The sequence below is a fragment of the Dermochelys coriacea genome, chromosome 1 (genome assembly GCF_009764565.3).
Source record: "Dermochelys coriacea isolate rDerCor1 chromosome 1, rDerCor1.pri.v4, whole genome shotgun sequence".
Lineage (NCBI taxonomy): Eukaryota > Metazoa > Chordata > Testudines > Dermochelyidae > Dermochelys > Dermochelys coriacea.
The window spans coordinates 165,281,087-165,300,901 of record NC_050068.2 but is presented as its reverse complement, the minus strand read 5'-3'; the positions used below and the strand labels follow the sequence as shown (position 1 = coordinate 165,300,901).

Sequence of the window (19,815 nt, the reverse complement as noted above, 5' to 3'; positions counted from 1 at the left end):
CTAGAGATGAGGGAAGAAGAAAATGTGTTAACAGCAAAAAGGGAAGAAAAATGACTAATACCTACGGTCTAATGTTTTAGAAAGCCATCAAGATGCCAGTATTGGCAATGGTAAGGCCTAAGAAAAACAAAGGCGAACACTGTGAGGGTACTATAACAACATATTAAAGACCAATGTGAGAATGAAGATCCTAGCAACACATACTAATCAATCTTTAAAAAATTCACCAACAATATCAAGGATAGCAATAAGGAGAATTCTAATTTCATATAATGTATCTTTTATTAAAAAAAGTCACCTGCTATGAAAATATAGTAACTGTTTTATTTGTAAAGAGATATGGGCAACACTGGAAATCTTAGGCTAAACATAGGAAACTGAAGAGTCTCCCACTAGGGCTACAAATATACGTTTTACTTGACTGGAAATTCAAGAGTTAGAAAATGTTTTTAAGTATATTTTGTTCCATTTTACTTACACTTTGAGCTTTTTTAATGCTGTCATCTCCATACTCGGAGTTCTGAAAAGCCATAAGGATATATCTATTTAGCAGGCCATCTATCGATAACTCCTGTAGAGTTTTGTTTGAAAGGATTCCATACCACTGGAGAAAGTTTCCTAGTAACTAGACACCAGAGACAATGGAAGTAGTTGAACATTTGAAGGCAAAACGTAAGCAACTATTGATAAACTAGAAAAAAAAATTAATTTTTAAGAAGGTAAAAAGACATGTTTAAATGTACTGATCAGACTGAGGTAAAGAAAATAACTTATAGTTCAGTTTCATGACTAAATAGAATCAGTGAGATGTCATTCTTCCCAATAAGAAAAGGAGTACTTGTGGCACCTTAGAGACTAACAAATTTATTAGAGCATAAGCTTTCGTGAGCTACAGCTCACTTCATCGGATGCATTTGGTGGAAAAAATTCTTCCCAATGTTATAACACTGAATCTGTACAAAGATGATGATTACAGAGCATTCTGTGGAAAATATATACAAAGAAACAACAAGAACAAATCAAGGTTTTTACAGCCAAAATTTGTTCTATAAAGTCCATTAAGTGTTGTCTAGTGCAGTCATGTCCGAACTTTTCAGTCCGAGAGCTGAACAACAAAACCAAACCAAACCACAATCAGTACTTTGGGGCAGACGCTGCCATGTTCTTGCTTCCTTTGTACCACCTACAAACAGCCCTGGCATGGGAAAAATCCCGTTATTGTACAGACAGCATGGATAGTGCCTACACTTGACTCCCATCAGCCATTGGTACAGAGGGCATGTTGTGCAGGGGAGAGTGGCTAAGTGTTTTATATCCAACTGGAATATGACTACAGGGAACCAATGCCAACCGTACAAATTAAAGCATCTTGCAGACCAGTGCTGACGCAGAGAATAAGGGAGCTGTTGGTTCTCAGCTTCTCCTTGATTTCTATTCTCCTGTGCTGCAGTCAGTGGCTGTGTGGGGTTTAAGAGATGTCTTTTGATAGGTACTCCCCTAAGCACAGGCAAAGCTAGTGAATCTCCAGATCCTGTTTTCTGGAGCTCCCATAGCCTGGCAAGAAACCAGGCAATGGAGCAGCCAGGGCTACTCTCCACCCTTCCCTACAATGTGAGAGCAGCAGTTCAGAGCACTCCCAATTCACGCAAAAGCTCCAGCTGGGGCTTCAAAGAAAGTAGTGGAAGGCAGTTTGGGAGGATGTGCCTGCTCCTACTTCCTCCCTGAAGCAGGGATGATGCAAAACATTTCATTGAAAAGGTTACAGGGAGCAACATTTTATACCAATTTTCTTGGTATAAAAATACCAGTTTTCACACGGCTGCTACTCTGAAACTTAACAGCAGAGCTGTCAAATTGTGCTGCTCAGTGTGTGACATTTTATGTAGATTTAATAAGCTATTTTGCATGTTTGCAAATTTTATCACAGCCAGACACTTCAGCTTACAGTCAACACAATCTGTCCCAAACAGTGAAAGGAGAGGACATGGAGCTGCACTAAACTTGACAGCTGTTGCTGTGGGGAGATAAATGGGTGCTGGAGTGTATTTGGGAGTATGGAATGGTTTCAGCGGTAGGTGACTTGGGGCTGTCTGGGTGGAAAGCTCTGCAGGAGTACCTGGGGGAAAGCTGGTGCAGATAGTTGTTAGAGCATGGGGTCAGTGGTAGGCCCCTCACCTTCTCTCTGTTGCTTCGATATGCTGCCATTGCTGCCACTACTATGCTCGTTCCCTACTTTGGTCCAGCAGGGGAAGCAGTGAGGCCTGGCTGCCTGCTCAGCAGGTGCCACAGCAACTCCTGGCGACCCGTGGCACCAATATTACAAGTCACTTCCGCAGTTTGCTAAGATTTCTCACAGGTTGTACAGAATAAGTAACAGGGCTGTCAAATGGAAGTGTCATGCAAGGTGTGTGACCCTTTGTCAAGGCTGTCACTCAGGACTCAGGGTTCAGCCTCAGAGCCCCTAGACCAGTGTTTTTCCAAGTTCGGGTCTCAATCCAGTATTGGGTCGCGGCATATAAGGCACTGGGTTGCCCTGCTCAGCACCCAGGGACTCTAATGGCTTTGGACAGCACCGCCAACCAGGACGTTAAAAGTTCCATCGGCAGTGCTGCCCAGCTAAGGCAGGCTAGTGCCTCCTTGTTCCGACACCGTGCTGTGCCCCGGAAGCAGCCAGCTGCGGGTCCGGCTTCTAGGCAGAGGGGCCACAAGGTTCCGCATGCTGCCCCCATCCCGAGCACCAGCTCCGCACTCCCACTGGCCGGGAACCAGCCAATGGGAGCTGGGGGGCGAGGGGGGAGGGAATGCCTGCACACCGGAGCCACGCCTGCTGCTGGCTGTTTCTGGGGCACAGCATGGTCTGCGATGCCAGGACAGCCTGCCTCTGCACCCCAGCTGCGCCCCTGACTGGGAGCTGCCAGAGGTAAGTCTGGAGGTAAATCTGTGCCCCAATCTCCTGCCCCAGCCCTGAGCCCCCCCACAAACCCAAAACCCTCATCCCTGGCCCCACCCCAGAGCCCTGACCCCCTCCTGCTCCCCAACCCCTGCCTCAGCCTAGAGCCCTCTCCCACACCCTGAACCCCTCATTCCCAGTCACACCCTACAGCCCCCATCCCCGCTCCCCAACACTGCCCCCCCACACCCCAAACCCCTTACTCCCAGCTTTGTTGGGTTGCGAGCATCAACAATTTTCTTCAACTGGGTCCCCAGAAAGAGTTTGAAAACCACTGCCCTAGACCACAGGTTGGACACCATTGGTCTCCTGGTTTACTTTAAAAAAAAAAAAAAAAGCAAGATCATGAACATATGACCAATTTTGGTCTTCTACAAATCACTTTCATTTTAATGCTTGAGAACCGAGAGCCATGCCCAGTTTTTCCTCTAGAACACTCACACCCAAGAAAATAATTAAAAAGGAAAGAAAGGTTTAAGGGTGGCCAACTGTACACTTTTAAACTGAAATGTTTGTTGCCAAAATGTTACAAGTATTGTTTATATATATATATATCTACCACTGTTTGCAGAAGTCTGTAAAGTTTGGATTATTTGTTGAGTTCATATACTTTATTTCAAATGAAAGGGTAAGCGACCATTGTCTCTAATTTCGACAGTCACTAAAGGGGGGGGGGGAGAAGAGGGCCACCTTCTGACTATGCATATGTGAAGATAAGGTGTTTCCTCCATCTTCTCTCTACCCCCTTGCCTCAAGTAGACCAAGATTACAATTGTTCTAGAACTCTGGAGCAAGCAGTGACTGAAAGCCGAAGGGATAAATAAACGTGTCACTTGTGCACAATGAGTTTCATGTTTCCTACTTTTTTAAAAGTTAAAAACAAACAACCAAAGTAGCTATTCTGTCCTTTGTCCCCAACCAAGACCTTTCATTTCAGCTAGCCTGTTTATATTTTGCCTGCTCACTTATATTTTGTCAGATTTTATTTTTTGGTCATTTGGACTATCAAGACTGATCTGCTTTGTATGTCAAATAAATATGTAATGCATAATTTTAAAATAGTTGTCATTTACAAAGTGATCTGTCCAAGCTCTCTCTGCTCTTTGTATAAGAGATGGTTTTAAAAGGGGATGAAATTTTGTCAGAAGGCAATTTCCTTTAAACCTTACAGTGCTACTTTAACTTAAAACTGAAATTTATCTTAAAATTACAAATGTTCACTATATCTGTACTTATATACCCCACTTAAAGTACTGAATATAGTAATTTCATTAGTCTACAGAGCTAAATTTTTTCAAAAAAAGTTTCCCCACAAACTTCCTTCCACCATATGCATTTTTAAGTAATTCTCTAAAATATTTAAGTGTATTTTATGGTAGCAGTACCTGGCTTGAGGACTCAGATATTTTTGTTGGCTTACCTTCACTGAGGACCAAAACTGGCGTTGGAAAAACAAATAAGGACCAGAGTTCTTGTTTTCTAAGACGCTGGAAAATAAAAGGATTTCTCTAAACTTGTTTAATAAGTAACCATAAAAATTTCAGTCTGAAGGTTGTGGATTATACTTATTTTCATGAATGGAGTGCAGACTACAGTAAAATTCCAAGTTTCAAATAACTTTTTTCATCATTTTCACCTCATTACATTCTTACAGTATGTTATTAAATCTGAAAAAAAAAAAAATCGCTAAAACCCAAACCCAAGAAGCAGCCCAGAGCTATAAAAAGCCTCAGCTACCATATGCAAGACAAAAAGGCAACTGGTATTGCCAATCAAGATGTTTATGGTTGTTTTGCACATTTAAACAAGCAACTTACTTTTTGGGGTACAATGGCATGAACACATCATCATCTAGTGTTCTTCTCATTCTTAGTAACAGGGCCTTCAAAAGTGTCTGAAAAAGTTGAGATGAAAATGCTAAAAATTTTTTGTAGTCCTGCTTTGGTTGTTAGCTAAATTAAAGACCTCTTTAGAAGTTAAAAATGCAAAGTGCTTTAAGCCCCAATTCATCAAAGTACATAAACATGCTTAAACTTCAAGTATGCGAGTAGTCCTACTGAAGTCAAATATTGGGAATAGCTACAATTAACAAGTCAGTAAAAATACTGGACTTCAGTTTAAAGGGAACATAAGTCAATTTAGCTAGTCCTGTGCTTAACTTTAAACAAATTTTTAACAATTTGCAGGATCAGGGTCTTACACAGTCTTAATCTATCAACTCTGCTGGGAATTATCACCTATCATTTTAAGGTTTGCATTCATACTTTGTTAACTCCTAAACTGTAAGTATACAGCTACGACACTGCAAAATATCAGTAAGTTGTCAAAGCCATTCTTTTGTCATAAAAGACAAGCAAATGAATTACGTGGCACTCAATCTAGAGGTTCTAGCTATACAATATGCTATGAAAATAGAAGCAATGGTGTTTCCAACTGAACCTTAAAGTGAAATTATAGCCCCATAACTAAGTTTGGTACATTTTGAATCACCCTGTTCAAATCCTATTGTACATTTTGTACAGACTCAAATGGCTTGGCACCCTTCCTGGTTTACTTCCCCCAGCTGCTCCAGTGGATCTTTAGCACTACGGAACTGGGCACTGGCACATCCATTAGTTGTAAGATTCTGTTTCTTGCTCCAATATGTGTAATGTTTCTCATTATGCTGCAGAAATTCTATAAAACAGATTCCCAAACAAGTGTGAATGAGGAAAAAAATGTTACCTGTGTGTTTTTGTTTTCTGCGTTTACCACTGAAGGGTATCCATTTACTAGTTTCTGTGTAACTGCTACCATCCTAGATGTCTGTGTTGTAGAAAAAGGGTCCCACATACTTTCAGCAAGTACTAGTAAAAATAATTAAGAATTACTACACAGTTTTCTTTGCAGGTACTCAAAAAGTAGGTATTAAGACAGTTAAACCATATGAATGTTGTTCTTCTGTATTTACTATGGTTTAATATTTGTAAAAGTTACAAAATAGCATTTAAGTCATACCTGTTAGTTTAGGGAGAACAACTCTTTCCACAATGGTAGGTAATAGTGAAATATCAGCATCATCCTTCTCTTGCTCCTGTTCTTCACAGCCATAAAATAGCAATGATTCAAACCACAACATGCTCTCAAAATCTTGACACTTGCCCTATTAAAATTAATAGGACAGACGTTAGTCCCATACATTTAAACATTGTTTGAGGCCAACAGGAGTTTTAAAGAGCCTGAACAACTTATTTAGCCATCCTAAAACACCAGCATAATACACCTGAAGGCCTAAGTTTTTTTTCCTCCTTTTAAAAAGAAAATAGCAGCTTTGGAATTATGAACCAAGTATCCTAGACATCCTAAAAGTATTAGGCACATCAGCCATTAGAGAAAGTGCAAGATTTTTAAGAGGTGTTTAAGCGCTTAATGGGATTTTCAAAGGCACTTAACCCACATGGAATTCAATGCAGACTTGTCTGCATTTTTATCTGGCCCAAAATACCTTAGTTAAGCACAACACACTTAGGGCCTATGCATTTCTGCAACTGATTCTGCGTGACTGAGGGTAAGCCACTCTGCCTTTATTTCCCCATTAACAAAATGGGGATAGTATTCACTTACTTCAGAGCGATGTAAAGTATTTTCTTTTCTTACATTGGTAGCATACAAATCACTGACTACCACTCTGTACAAAACTCCACCATGAAACACACTAGTGATACCACACTAACTACAGAATCCTGATGAAAAAGGCCTGTTTTATATAAATGTGGTTTTCTTATATGCCCATTTTGTAGCCTATGGAACATAAATGGTTAAACCTGTGAGCATCAAAATGTCTCATGTGTCCACACACACTATTATATTTATGATTCTACTCCACACAGACAGATATTGGGGGACATCTATTAATATTATTTATAACCTCCTATCCCCTTCCTGGTATCAGCCCTGTTTCTATATTCCAATGTAAGTTAAATGAATAGCCACATCATTAAAAATTGTAAGTGGAAAGCTATCTGGCATGTTTTCAACATACCTATATGCTTAACTGGGAAATAAAATAGCTCATTTTATTCTGAAGGTACACTCAACAGTAAACAAGTTTAAGTTGTTTTAAGATCTGTTTTCCCTTAAGTACTTTTGTTCTAAAAAAATACTTTGCTTTAAGAAGTTTACTTCTTTAAGAAGTGGTTACTGGATACCACTGTCATTGCTCCCAAAGGAAAGAGAACTGCAGGTGTTGAACTAAAGTCAGACCTGCTATGGTAACCACAGGGGACAGCAGCCCAAAGCCCAGTCTGAGCATGGAAGAATCATATGATTCCATTTAAAAAAAAAAAGGTTATTAATTATATTTCCATACCTCCTGGGAGCCCTAACCATGGACTAGGACCACATTGTGCTAGATGTGGTACATACAGAACAAAAACAAGGTCCCTGCCCTAAAGAGCTTACACCCTTATAATCTTGAGAGCTTGAGGCCCAAGACCTGAGAGTGGCATACTGGAAAAGAACCGGAGGGTAGTTCACCTTGTTTTGAAAAAAAATGATGCTCTACTGCACAACAGTTCACTTAATTTGAGTAACAGTATCTTACCTCCAAAGGAGCCCAGGTAAGGAGCTGAAGTCTTATTAAAGGATTAAACAGCTTTGGTAAACAGAGGCCAATATAAGCATCTTTATAAGAGGAGAAATACTTGGAACGCCAGGCTTCAAACTGTGATTTAATGCAGTCAATTGAGTAGAAACTTTCTAGTACATCTTCAAAAACTTTGCTGGATTCCTTCAGAATGCGATCTAGGGGGAAAAAGTTTAGAGAACTAGGTAACAAGCTGATGTTCTATTGTCTGCAAGAGCTCCCATAAGGTGGTTTACCCAAGCAAATTAAATGAGTTTTAGCTTAGAAACTGACAAAAGCAACAAAAAAAATTCAGTTTTCTAGTTCCTTGTCCTCTGTTCTTCCCTCACTCTGCAACACAAACAGTGCCTGGGTGCTTTAAGTGTCTATTTGGTATATTGTTTTATATCAAGATCTAGTAAGCTTTTGTAGCACCACCAGTTTTGTTTCAGTAGTAGCCAGAAGTGGGACTATCAATAATGATAAATAAGGGTGAAAAAGAAGAACTAAGTGCCACGTTCTAAGTGTGATGGGGCATCCTTAACACTAGCCAATCAAATGAGGGTTCCAGAAAGTGTGGATTTGGACATGTGGATCTTAGAGTGTACTGAACTGTTGATAATATGAATCTATCTAGATCTATCACATAAATAATAATAATAATAATAATAATAATAAATCACATTTAGTGAACATTACAATTACCAGGAATATTTTTTGTATTTTTACTGTACTAATAGTTTACTAGCCTAGCAGCTGTCTAAGTTCCTGCTTTATCCTTTTACTCCCTCTCACCCCTTTTCTTACACAATTATGTTCTCTTCATTTTAGTCATTCCTTCTTCCTACAGCTCTAGTTCTCTTTGTTGTAAACAATGTTGAGAGTTAGAGCATCAAGAATATAAAGGAGACAAACTTCAAAGGGCCCTTCCTATAGCTCTTCAGTTCCAAAAGAGAAACAAATGGGAGGCGTTACAAAGTGCAGCATCATATCGCTGTATCTTTTACACTGGTCTCCCACAACAGTGATACCTAAACTCAGAACATATTAAATTGTCCCAGCGATCTTTAACTGCCATTATGTCCCAGTTATATGTATGCCATTTGTGCATCTTGCAATGCAAAATGAATCTATGGTGTGTATGATATGAATACACTAAAAGTCTTTAATAGATACTGAGCAGGCATAGTATCTGTTTCTAAATCTCATATATGCACAAGAAGCCAAGTTAAAACAGCAGTTCAGGTACTAAGTTTTTAACTAGATAGTTGAGGTTAATATTGTTTTTAACAAAAGTTTTATTGTACCTGCAAAAACATCTCAGACACTTCACAAAACTCAAAGAGATTATTCTTATGCATGGATAGCAGTTTTCGTGAAACCACCGACAATTAAAACAATGGAAACTTTAGGGTTATAGGCTTACAGGGCTTAGTCACTACACAGCCCATTTAGTTACATGTATGCAAGGAAAAAAAATATTAAAATTTCAAACTGTTAGTGCAACATAGCTCCATAAAAATCATCAATAAGCTTATAGACACTTATGCAGAACTTCAGAAAAGACATTGTCTTTCACCTACCAAAGCCTGCAACTTCAGAATTCTAGGGGATAATAGAATATCTTGCCAAAAATCACCCCAAAATAGTTTTTTGGTTTTTAAGAAGATACAGATACAAGTGTGTCCCACTGAACAATGAATTGCCAAAATCCACACAAACTTAAACATTTAACTCTGTCGTTAGACGGAGCATGTGTTTCATAATGCAAAAGAAACCACTCAGACTTGCAAAGAAAATAGAGCACTGAATTTGTGCAAAACTGTATGGTGGCGCGGGGAAGGAGGCATGTTGTTACACTTTACTATGCAAGTTTGTTCAGCAAGAAGGGAGGAAGAGCAATTCCTCTATTTTAGCTAGACTATCTCCATAGAATAAATTGAATTTGTACATGATTTTAGAACAGGTCTGTTAAACTTGGTTTTAAAAGTTGATATTGTCCCCATCAAGTTCCATATTCTTATTAAATCCTTTTTAAAAAACAGCTTCAAGTCACTGTTGTGATTCTGTTATCTTGTCATTCTGAGTCTAGAAAAAAAATCCATATTGTGTAATATGCATTTTTTTTTAAAGGATTTCCACATTCAGTTAATAAGTAAGTAAGTGACTTCTCTAACCTCGTTCCATGTTGAAATTAGTAATATCTGTTGAAGTTTCTTCATCATCACTAGAAAGGCCCTCAAAGTGATCTGCCATCTTCCCAGTTTGTTCTCTTGCTTGCCTACGACGGGCTCTATAAGGCAGCAATACAATTACAGTATAAACCAATCATTAAGATCTTTGTACAAATGAACAACAGTTTTAGCCATGCTGGTCCTACTCCTGACCCCCAGGAGAGCCAAAGTAAAGATAGCCTCTCCATTCCTCACCATGGGAGCTAGGGGAAAGCAGTAATGACTGCAGCAAGACTGGAGTGGCTTATAGGCATTTTCAGTAACTTTAGCAAGAACCATCTGATTGGCTGCTTCCATATACTAAGCCTGAATATTTCTTTGAGGATATCCTTGGCAAGCACATGGGCTGAGGCATGAGGCACCTGAACAGAGGGATTAGGACAAAAGGAGCAAGTTTTGTTGGAAGAAGAACTGTAACTAACCAGATATGTACTTTTGTCATTTAACTGAAATGCTGTCTCCATTACTACACAAAGCAAATAGTCTCTAAATTGTCCAGGGTGGGGACAGTGCTTTCCTACATGTTATGGAAATCCCTGCGTGATGTAATGATACTGCATGGAGCCTTTGGGTGCTACCCCAATACAGTCAGGAAATCTTAGTACTGTACCTTCTAGCTTCCCTTTCCGCAGTCCGCCGTTTTACATGCTCTTGATAGAGTGCTCTGTCTCGTCCAAAAGAATCAAGATTCGGTGCCATCAGTGCTTTACCTGCAAGATTACATTGGTTGAAATTAAAACACTTCCATCTACAGTAACAGGGAATAATGTGTTGTCCAGTATTTTGAAGCAGCTAAATACAGACAAACCCAAATGTTTGAATCTGTAGCTACTAGAGGTTGAGAGAAGTAGTGATGGAAGTTGGAATCTCAAATTGAAGATACTCCAAATTTATTCAAATACAAATCTGGCTTCATCACACTTCAGTCTTCCCCTCTAATACTGGTACTCACAAGTTATCAACACTCCGTGGCCTAAAGCAGTAAATGTTTAAACTGCTTGGTACAACAAAAATGGAAAAAACTGTACTGCTGCTATAAATACAGCATTCAGCATGCAACATTTTAAAAACCACAGTAAGCGAGAAGAGAAGAGGGGGTGGGGGGAGAGAAAGGCAGCCCTGTAACAAAGATTCAGTATCTCAGACTCCTATTCATCTAGTCTTGCTCCCTGGAACAAAATCAAGTTCACTAAGTTACGTGTAGGTTTTAATATATATCTGAAACTCCTAGGAAATAAAGCCTACGTTTTTTCCATTTTTTTTTTAAAACAACATTTCCATGATAGATCATTCTGATTAGCTACATTAAATTCTGCTCTTAATCAGTGAAGCCGGTGATAACCATTAACTGAAATTAACAAAAGTCTCCAGCTTGTCTAACCTTTGCGATAAATTCTCACAAGTATTACTTGATACCAGATCCACCCACTAGAATAAACATCACAAGATTTCAACAACAGCCTCAAACTATACAAAAATAAAGTTATGCATTCTTACCAAACCAGGTTATCAAATCATTCATCATTTAAGAATGTTAATGATTTGTCTTAGTGTTCCTATTTAAAAAACGGTAAATCCTTTCAGAAAAGGAAAGCTTTAGAGCAGGGGTTCTCAAACTTCATTGCACCGCAACCACCTTCTGACAACAAAAATTACTTCATGACTCCAGGAGGAGGGACCGAAGCCTGAGCCCTGCTACCTCCCCAGGGGAACGGCCAATAACCAAAACCCAAGCTCCACTGCCTCAGGTGGGAGGGCCAAAGCCAAAGCCCAAGAGCTTCAGCCCAGGTAGGGGGCCTGTAACCTAAGCCCTGCCACCCAGGGATGGAGTCCTCAGGCTTCATCCCCAGTGTTGAGGCTCGGGCTTCAGCCCTGGGCCCCAGAGAGTCCAAACCAGCCCTGGTGACCCCTGTAAAACAGGGTTGCAACCCCCTCTGGGGTCCCGACCCACAGTTTGAGAACGGCTGCTTTAGAGCATGGGAGAAGTTGTAATTTGTTCAATGTTACATCTGTCAAGGTTATGTTACAGATTGTAACAAAACAGAGTAAAGTAACCATTTGGGGAATGTGTTTAAGTCCTTTCCAAAGGTAATAACTTTTTGGTTTAAGTAGTAAAGTGAGCTGATTGTCAAGTTGATACGTTTGTGCACCTCTGACCGAGAAACCGACTGAACACATTACCAGTCTCAGTGGAGAGGACGACAGGACTGAAACATTTCAGGAATATATCTATTTACCAAAATATATCCTCAGGGCTCCCATGCTTCAGATAAAGCATCCCCTTTATGATAGTATCCGGACTCTTCCCATCCCCAAAAATCACATTCTAATCCAACATGCCCCACTATAGGCTCCCTACGTAATTTGCTCAGAGCATACTTGGCATATCATAGGCCTCAAAGCAATGCACCCAGGGTAAATGGGAGAGCCAGCACAAGGCCTATGCTCAACTAAGCTCTCAAAAGAGGGCGAGTGATTTTAACTTTAGAATTAATTAGGCTGTGTGCACACGCTGAATATTATTTCAAAAGGGACTTGCAGTGGACATGAGAATGTAGTTTTGTAACTAGGTACAAAATCCATTTTTGACTGTTCTTAAATAGACAAATGGGTAATGGGTATAGATGTGGATACCAGAAAGTGGGGACGAAGGTAAATTTTGATTGCTCACAGGACATGTTTTCTACATATTCAAAAAAAAAAAAAAAAAAAAAAAAAAAAACTGAGGGCAATGAAAACTTTTTAAATGGAAATCTCCTTAAAAGCAGGAAACCAGATCTACCAATTTCAGGAAAGTTTTCAAAAGCACCTGAGTGAAATTTTACATTATATCATTAGTGTGTAGAATAAAATATAGATCATCATGTTTTTTTTGCAGAACTTATTTTACACATTTTACAGTGATCACCAGAACGGAGATACTGACCAATTTTTTTTAAATTGATTTCCACTTCTGGAGCAGTGGTCTCAAAAGAAGGCTTTCTATCGTGTATAAAGTATTTATAAATATCACAAAGTTAGTATCTGAATATTACAACTTAAGTCTGGCTAAGAGAAGAAAGCCTCCCTAGCTTTGAAATGCTCTCTCTTTTCTTTAAGTGTCTGAAACTTACTGTTGAAATGTAACACTTATTGCTAACAGAATAAACTGTACTTTTTTTTTTTTTTAAGTCTTCAGGTTATCAACATTTAAAAAGTCCTGTTTGGAAATCAACAGTAGATGCATCATGAATTTTGTATCTACATTAATGTAAGTAGGTCAAAAGAGAGCCTGACATAGGGAAACAGTTTCATGCCAAACATCACTACTCTCAAATATCCTGAATGCTAGGAAAGAGAGAAAACGTGTGTGTCTGTGTGTGCACACACACACACACACACACACACACACACAGAAAGTTAAGACTAGCAGATAGGAGAGATGAAGTCTCAAGAGTAAGAATGACTCAGTATTTAAATAAAACAGATCAGAATACTTTAAATCTGAATTTGCTTCTAGTCATCACAAAAGTTTTAAGTCAATCATGCTCTGCAGTATTTATTTTTAAATTAAAACCATACTAAGTAAACAAGGTTGTTTAATGAATAATAAAAACCTTCAAGATGGACTGACTTGAATGGCTTGAAAACTCCGAAGATTCATCTTTAATATCATCTTGTCGTCTTTGGACAAGGCGGGAAGCTCGCTGTTTGTACAGCTGATGCATTGCTGACTCGAGTTCATTAATCAGGGGCACCTGTAAAAATATAACACACTACGTAATATCAAACTCTTCAGGTGCCTAATTGTCTGGGGTACCATACTATTCCAAGATGCAATGTAGGCTGTTGCAGTTTTTAGATACATCAGTTGTTTTCTTTTACCAGCTGATATCTTTGGAGCCAATACATGCATTTGACAGAGTTTATAATAATGGCCTTCAGTTATAGTACAAAAGTTGTACAAGTAGTTTTCATTGATGAGCAGCAGTGCGAAAAGCCTGAACAGTAAGTTAATGGCTGATTTAAAGAGATGCAGAACTAGAGTATAAATGCCACAAATGTATTCCATGGGATTGTCTTCACTGCATGTACTTGTAAGCAATGTTTTGTGCTAATGATTACAATTAACAGAACTCACTTTTACAACAGTAGATACAAGATGCTGATTAAAAATTAATTCACTGAGAAAGTATGCTATTGACAATAAGCGGTACAGAAACAAAACATATACTGAACTTACTAAATCAATGCCAATGATTGATAGCGCACTTACTATTACTGAATTTTATCACTGAATCATCATCGACATGCTATTGTATATGCCAACTGATGCTCCAAACCCAAAAAAATTTACTCAAGAGCATAATTTTCACTTCAGTGGCACGAGTCATGTGAGGAAAACTATGCACTTGGGTAAATCTTTGCAGGACTGGAGTTTAAGACTGTGATGATCTGCTACTCACTTTTTAATATGACTAACGTATTTCAGTTGTACAATTACTTTAGAAGTAAAGGTATGTTACAGCAACTAGAATTTACTGCGTTGGACAGCAGCATCATAGCTTATGTTGGGTGATTCCAGTTCCTGGCACCAAGGAATTAAAACTGGCCATATTTGTATTCAAATACAATAGACAGTAATTCTCAGTTTATTTGGCAAGACACCTCCTGTAATTTATTCATATCTGGCATTAAAACACTTATGATATGGCCTCCTTACCTCAGATATGTCTAGTCCAAAATCTTTCAGCTCTTTAGCATTTTACTGCTACCTAAAATCCAGGGTTTTTGTGTTTTTTTTTTTTTAAATAAAGAAAGGCTTCAGAAAAATGTTTTCTGAACTAACCTAGGACTGGAGTCATTATTTGGAAAACTCCTCCAACCAAGCTTAAACACTAAAGGTACTGTAGCTGAAATAGCCACTGCAGGTAGCCAAAGGAACTACAAGTCAGGTTTTCTTTGATAGCAAGGCAAAAACGCGTCAGCTCTTCACATTAGCATTCTTGGCCTGAGAACATTAGCACCAACAGTCAGAACAGCTTTTTGAACTAATTGCAAATGGATACAAAAAAGTTTTAAGATTTTCTAGAGTTAAATAAATTCTGAACTCAGATTTACAAGACTCCTTTTCAAAAATGGATGCAACCAAACAGTAGTGTTAACTGAAGGGTAAAGTATATATACTAGCATTATTGTTGTTTCTGTTCATAAAGAGAATAGCTTCTTCCTGTGAGCAGTTTATTCTACAAATTTTAACTAAAGAGTTGAAAGAATGTTTTAAAATGTCCCTATAGGTTTCCTCCAATCAGTGTCTGAACATCAAAAGAAAAGCTAAACTTGTGCATGAGTGTTTGAATACATTCAAAATAGATTTCTTCTGGAGACCAACTAAATTTAGGAGTTAGTACTCTTTACATCCACAATATTGCAGCTGGTGATCAACCTTGATGGCTCGCACTACCTATTACATTGTTATAGTTTTAAAATTCATATGTATTTAATCCTTTAACCCATTAACATTTGGTTAATTAATTGTTACATTCTTTTCTCAAAAAAATAAAACAGCGAAAAAAAAAACTATGTGCACAGATTTGTGCACAGTATCTCATTCCATTTGCATCAGTTTTTAACCTACATTTCCAAAGTGTGGTTTGTTGATATATCAATACTGGGATTATTAAGATTACAATACAATTTAACTAACTATATAGTTGGACATCTACATACAGTCTCACTCTCCCACATCTTTTCCATATCTATACAATGAAAGCAAGATATGATGGCCAATATCTTTACCTTCTAAGAGAGCCAAAAACAGTGTTGTGTTAATTGTGGTAGTAGGATGGCTGAAAGCCATTCCTTGTTTTGTGACCCTCTAAAATCTCACAAACTAAGCAGCATGAAGGCAACAGTCTTAGAATAAAAGACCACCTAGCTCCTGCAAAAAGTGATTGCACCAAATCAGCAGGTGGCACTCTTCAACCCAATTTAGTCAGTTAAATCCCAATGACAGCATGGCATCGTGGGGCACTCTGCTGTGGGAGTTGCCGTCACTTGGATGAGTTGCACAGTCAGGATTCTGATCATCTGTGATCATTCCAGATTTTATAGCACTGCAGTAACTCAAGAGGTATTAATCTGAATTGACGGTTAGCTAGGACAAGGAATTGTTACATTCTGCCTAAAATTCTCCCTGTGCTTTAAACCAAAATAGTATTAAGGCATGATTCTGCAAACTTTTAGTTGTGTGAGCACTAGTTATGCAAAAAAAAAAAAAAAAAAAAAAAGGAGTACTTATGGCACCTTAGAGACTAACAAATTTATTTGAGCATAAGCTCAAATAATGCATCCGATGAAGTGAGCTGTAGCTCATAAAAGCTTATGCTCAAATAAATTTGTTAGTCTCTAAGGTGCCACAAGTACTCCTTTTCTTTTTGCGAATACAGACTAACACGGCTGCTACTCTGAAATTAGTTATGCAAGTAGTTTCAGCGAAATCAATGGAATTATCATGGAAGACAATGCAGGATTTGGCCCTTAACATTGAAGATCTCCTGGTTAAGTCAATGATCTGAAATTCCCCCACACAAAAAAAGTCCTACAAAAAATGGAAACTAGATCAAATTACAAAGGATTAATATAAACAAACACCACAAGTATGTAGGGACCAAATTAGAAAGGCCAAGGCACAAAAATGAGATTAAACTAGCTAGAGACATAAAAGGTAACAAGAAAACAGTCTAAATACATTAGAAGCAAGAGAATGACCAAAGACAGGGTAGGCCTGTTACTCAACTGGGGGGATGGGGAGAGAACAACAGAAAATGTGGAAATGGCAGAAGTGCTAAATGACTTTTTTTCAGTTTTCATCGAAAAGGTTAGTAGCAATTGGACGTCTAACATAGTGAATGTTGGGAAAATGAAGTAGAAGGAGAGGCTAAAATAGGGAAAGAACAAGTTAAAAATTACTTAGACAAGTTAGATGTCCTCAAGACAACAGGGCCTGATGATATACATCCTAGAATGCTCAAAGAACTGACTGAAGAGATATCTGAACCATTAGCAATTATCTCTGAAAAATTATGGAAGACAGGAGACATTCCAGAGGACTGGAAAAGGGCAAATATAGTGCCAATCTATAAAAAGGAAATAAGGACAACCTGGGAATTATAGACCAGGCAGTTTAACTTCAGTACCTAGAAAGATAATGACAGGTTTCAGAGTAGCAGCCGTGTTAGTCTGTATTCGCAAAAAGAAAAGGAGTACTTGTGGCACCGTAGCCTCTAAGGTGCCACAAGTACTCCTTTTCTTTTTGCAGAAAGATAATGCAGCAAATAATTAAGCAATCAATTTGCCAACACCTAGAAGATAATAAGGTGATAAGTAACAGTCAGCACGGATGTGTCAAGAACAAATCATGTCAAAGCAACCTAATAGCTATCTTTGACAGGGTAACAAGCCTGATGGATAGGGAAGAAGCAGTAGATGTGGTATATCTTCAATTTAGTAATGCTTTTGATACAGTCTTGCATGATCTTATTATAAATAAACTAGGGAAATACAACCTAGATGGAGCTACTATAAGGTGGGTTCATAACTGATTGGAAAACTGTTCCCAGAGAGTAGTTTTCAGTGGTTCACAGTCAAGCTGGAAGGGCATAATGAGTGGGTCCTGCAGGGATCAGTTCTGGGTCCAGTTCTGTTCAATATCTTTATCAATGATTTAGATAATGGCATAGAGAGTACACTTACAAAGTCTGAGAATGATACCAAGCTGGGAGGGGTTGCAAGTGCTTTGGAGGATAGGATTAAAATTCAAAATGATCTGGACAAACTGGAGAAATGGTCTCAAGTAAATAGGATGAAACTCAATAAGGACAAATGCAAAGGAACAATCAGTTGCACACATACAAAATGGGAAAGGATTGCCTAGGAAGGAGTACAGCAGAAAGGGATCTAGGGGGTCACAGTGGATCACAATCCAAATATGAGTCAACAGTGCAATGCTGTTACAAAAATAAAAATAAATAAATATCATTCCGGGGTGTATTAGCTGGAGTGCTGTAAGCAAGCCACGAGAAATACTACTTCTGCTCTATTCTGCACTGATAAGGCCTCAACTTGAGTACTGTGTGCAGTTCTGGGTGCCACATTTCAGGAAAGATGTGGACAAACTGGAGAGAGGCCAGAAAAGAGCAACTAAAATTATTAAAGATCTAGGAAACATGACCTATTAGGGAAGATTGAAAAAAAAATTGGATTTGTTTAATCTGGAGAGGAGAAGACAGAGGGGTCATGATAACAATTTTCAAGTACATAAAAGGCTGTTACTAGGGGAAGGGAGAAACATTGTTCTCCTTAATCTCTGCAGATAGGACAAGAAGCAATGGGCTTAAATTGCAGCAATGGCAATTTAGGTTGGACATTAGGGAAAAAAAGACTTCCTGTCAGGGTGGTTAAGCACTGGAATAAACTGCCTAGGGAGGCTGTGGAATCTCCATTATTGGAAATTTTTAAGAGCAGGTTAGATAAACACCTGTCATGGACAGTCTAGGTAATATTTAGTCCTGCCATGAGTGCAGGGGACTGGACTAGATGACCTCTCAAGGTCCCTTCCAGTCCTACAATTCTACTTTATCCTAAAACCTATGTAACAGTTACTACAGTATAGGTTGCAACTCAGTGTTATGAAAGAATTGTATTTCACACATCTAAACCTGTTTGATACTTAAAAATATGCTAAGTAAAAAAAAGTAAATAGTTCAGAAAGGGGAGAGGTACAGGGATAGCAGGGAGACAAGATTTTAATAGAACTAAAACGTTCTCGTTATTCCAGGAGTAAGTCTATACACTACTAGAACTTCTACATCCCTCTGCTCAATCTCTTTCTGAAGAAAAATGTATTGTCATGAACCCATTTGTGCTCATTCATGCAAAGTTTCCCCATAGTGCCAGCATTAATGTGAAAATGACTAACCACAATCCTCACCAGTTTCAGTGTTATAGAACAAGATGCGTCAGTAGTAAATCTATCCTAATTTCTCAATTACTGAGGGACAATGTTCACTCATTGATATAATTTTGCTTTTCACAACCTTCTCTCTGTACAACTTTTCATGAGTGATGGACCCGAGTATTCGGATTCTAGTATCTGAACTATATTGCTAAATTTATTCACCTAAATTTGGGTTATTGCTGATTATGCATTATATGCATCTTAAAAGTCATAAGACAAAACTTTGTATTTGTGGATAATCTAAGCACTAAAACCAGATGTACAGATACTATTTTCTTAACTTGTGCACTATATAATTTTTTAACATCAGCTTTAATAAAATTTAGTCTGAAGTTTTCTATAGGGGAGTGGTAAATGAACTGCATTATTGTAAATTTAAAACAAACTAAAGCCAACATGAGATACCCAAGGCCCAGAGCAACCTGAATCTAAATTCTGCATCTCTAAATTCAGACTGGAAATTCTACTGCTGCAATTTCATGAAAATAAAATGAAAGGTTTTAGCGATGAAATATGAAAATATGAATTTTCTAATATGAAAATTCTGCAGTGTGGCTGCCTCTGTTATTTTATGCTGCCCCACAGTTTTAGCTTTTGAGGGGTTACAGATCTTTGTAGTAACACATTACAGATTTCTAAAAAAGAGGCAGTGGATTCGAGTGCAAATTCTGTGGCCACAGAATTAGGGAATACATAGAACCTTGAGAATACTTAAGATTTCATGATGTATTTAAATATTACAGTCAAATTGTCTGTATTAGGCCCCAATTTTACAGTTCACTTTGTGCATGTGTATCTCTGTGGACTTCAACTGAAGCCAAAGTCGCTCTGTATGGATACAGGAGTATGCTTGGGTGAAGTCTATTGTTGAATCAAGGGTTTAGTTTACAAGTAATTTTTTGGCAACTTATTTAAAGTATTTCTTTATATAGGCACCAGGCCTTCCCCCCCCAATAAGTCAGCTATAGAACATCCAGAGAGAGATGATAGCAGACAATGACATACTAAACAAATTCAAGCCTCGAGTACC

At 38.3% G+C, this 19,815-nt stretch overlaps 1 protein-coding gene across 2 annotated transcripts in view; it reads right to left on the bottom strand.

Annotated features, from left to right (window-relative positions):
- PAXBP1 (PAX3 and PAX7 binding protein 1) overlaps positions 1–19,815 on the bottom strand; it is a 35,850-nt gene that overhangs the window by 3,419 nt on the left and 12,616 nt on the right. For both annotated transcript variants that reach the window (XR_006279168.1, XM_038399010.2), the window contains exons 8-16: positions 13,401–13,524; positions 10,398–10,497; positions 9,731–9,846; positions 7,533–7,732; positions 5,948–6,092; positions 5,675–5,796; positions 4,768–4,844; positions 4,371–4,437; positions 479–625 (exon numbers count right to left, since the gene is read on the bottom strand). Coding sequence is in view for 1 of the 2 variants with exons in the window: in XM_038399010.2 (XP_038254938.1) it covers positions 479–625; positions 4,371–4,437; positions 4,768–4,844; positions 5,675–5,796; positions 5,948–6,092; positions 7,533–7,732; positions 9,731–9,846; positions 10,398–10,497; positions 13,401–13,524 (1,098 nt within the window). In the remaining variant the exon portion in view is untranslated. The remainder of the gene's footprint in view (positions 1–478; positions 626–4,370; positions 4,438–4,767; positions 4,845–5,674; positions 5,797–5,947; positions 6,093–7,532; positions 7,733–9,730; positions 9,847–10,397; positions 10,498–13,400; positions 13,525–19,815) is intronic.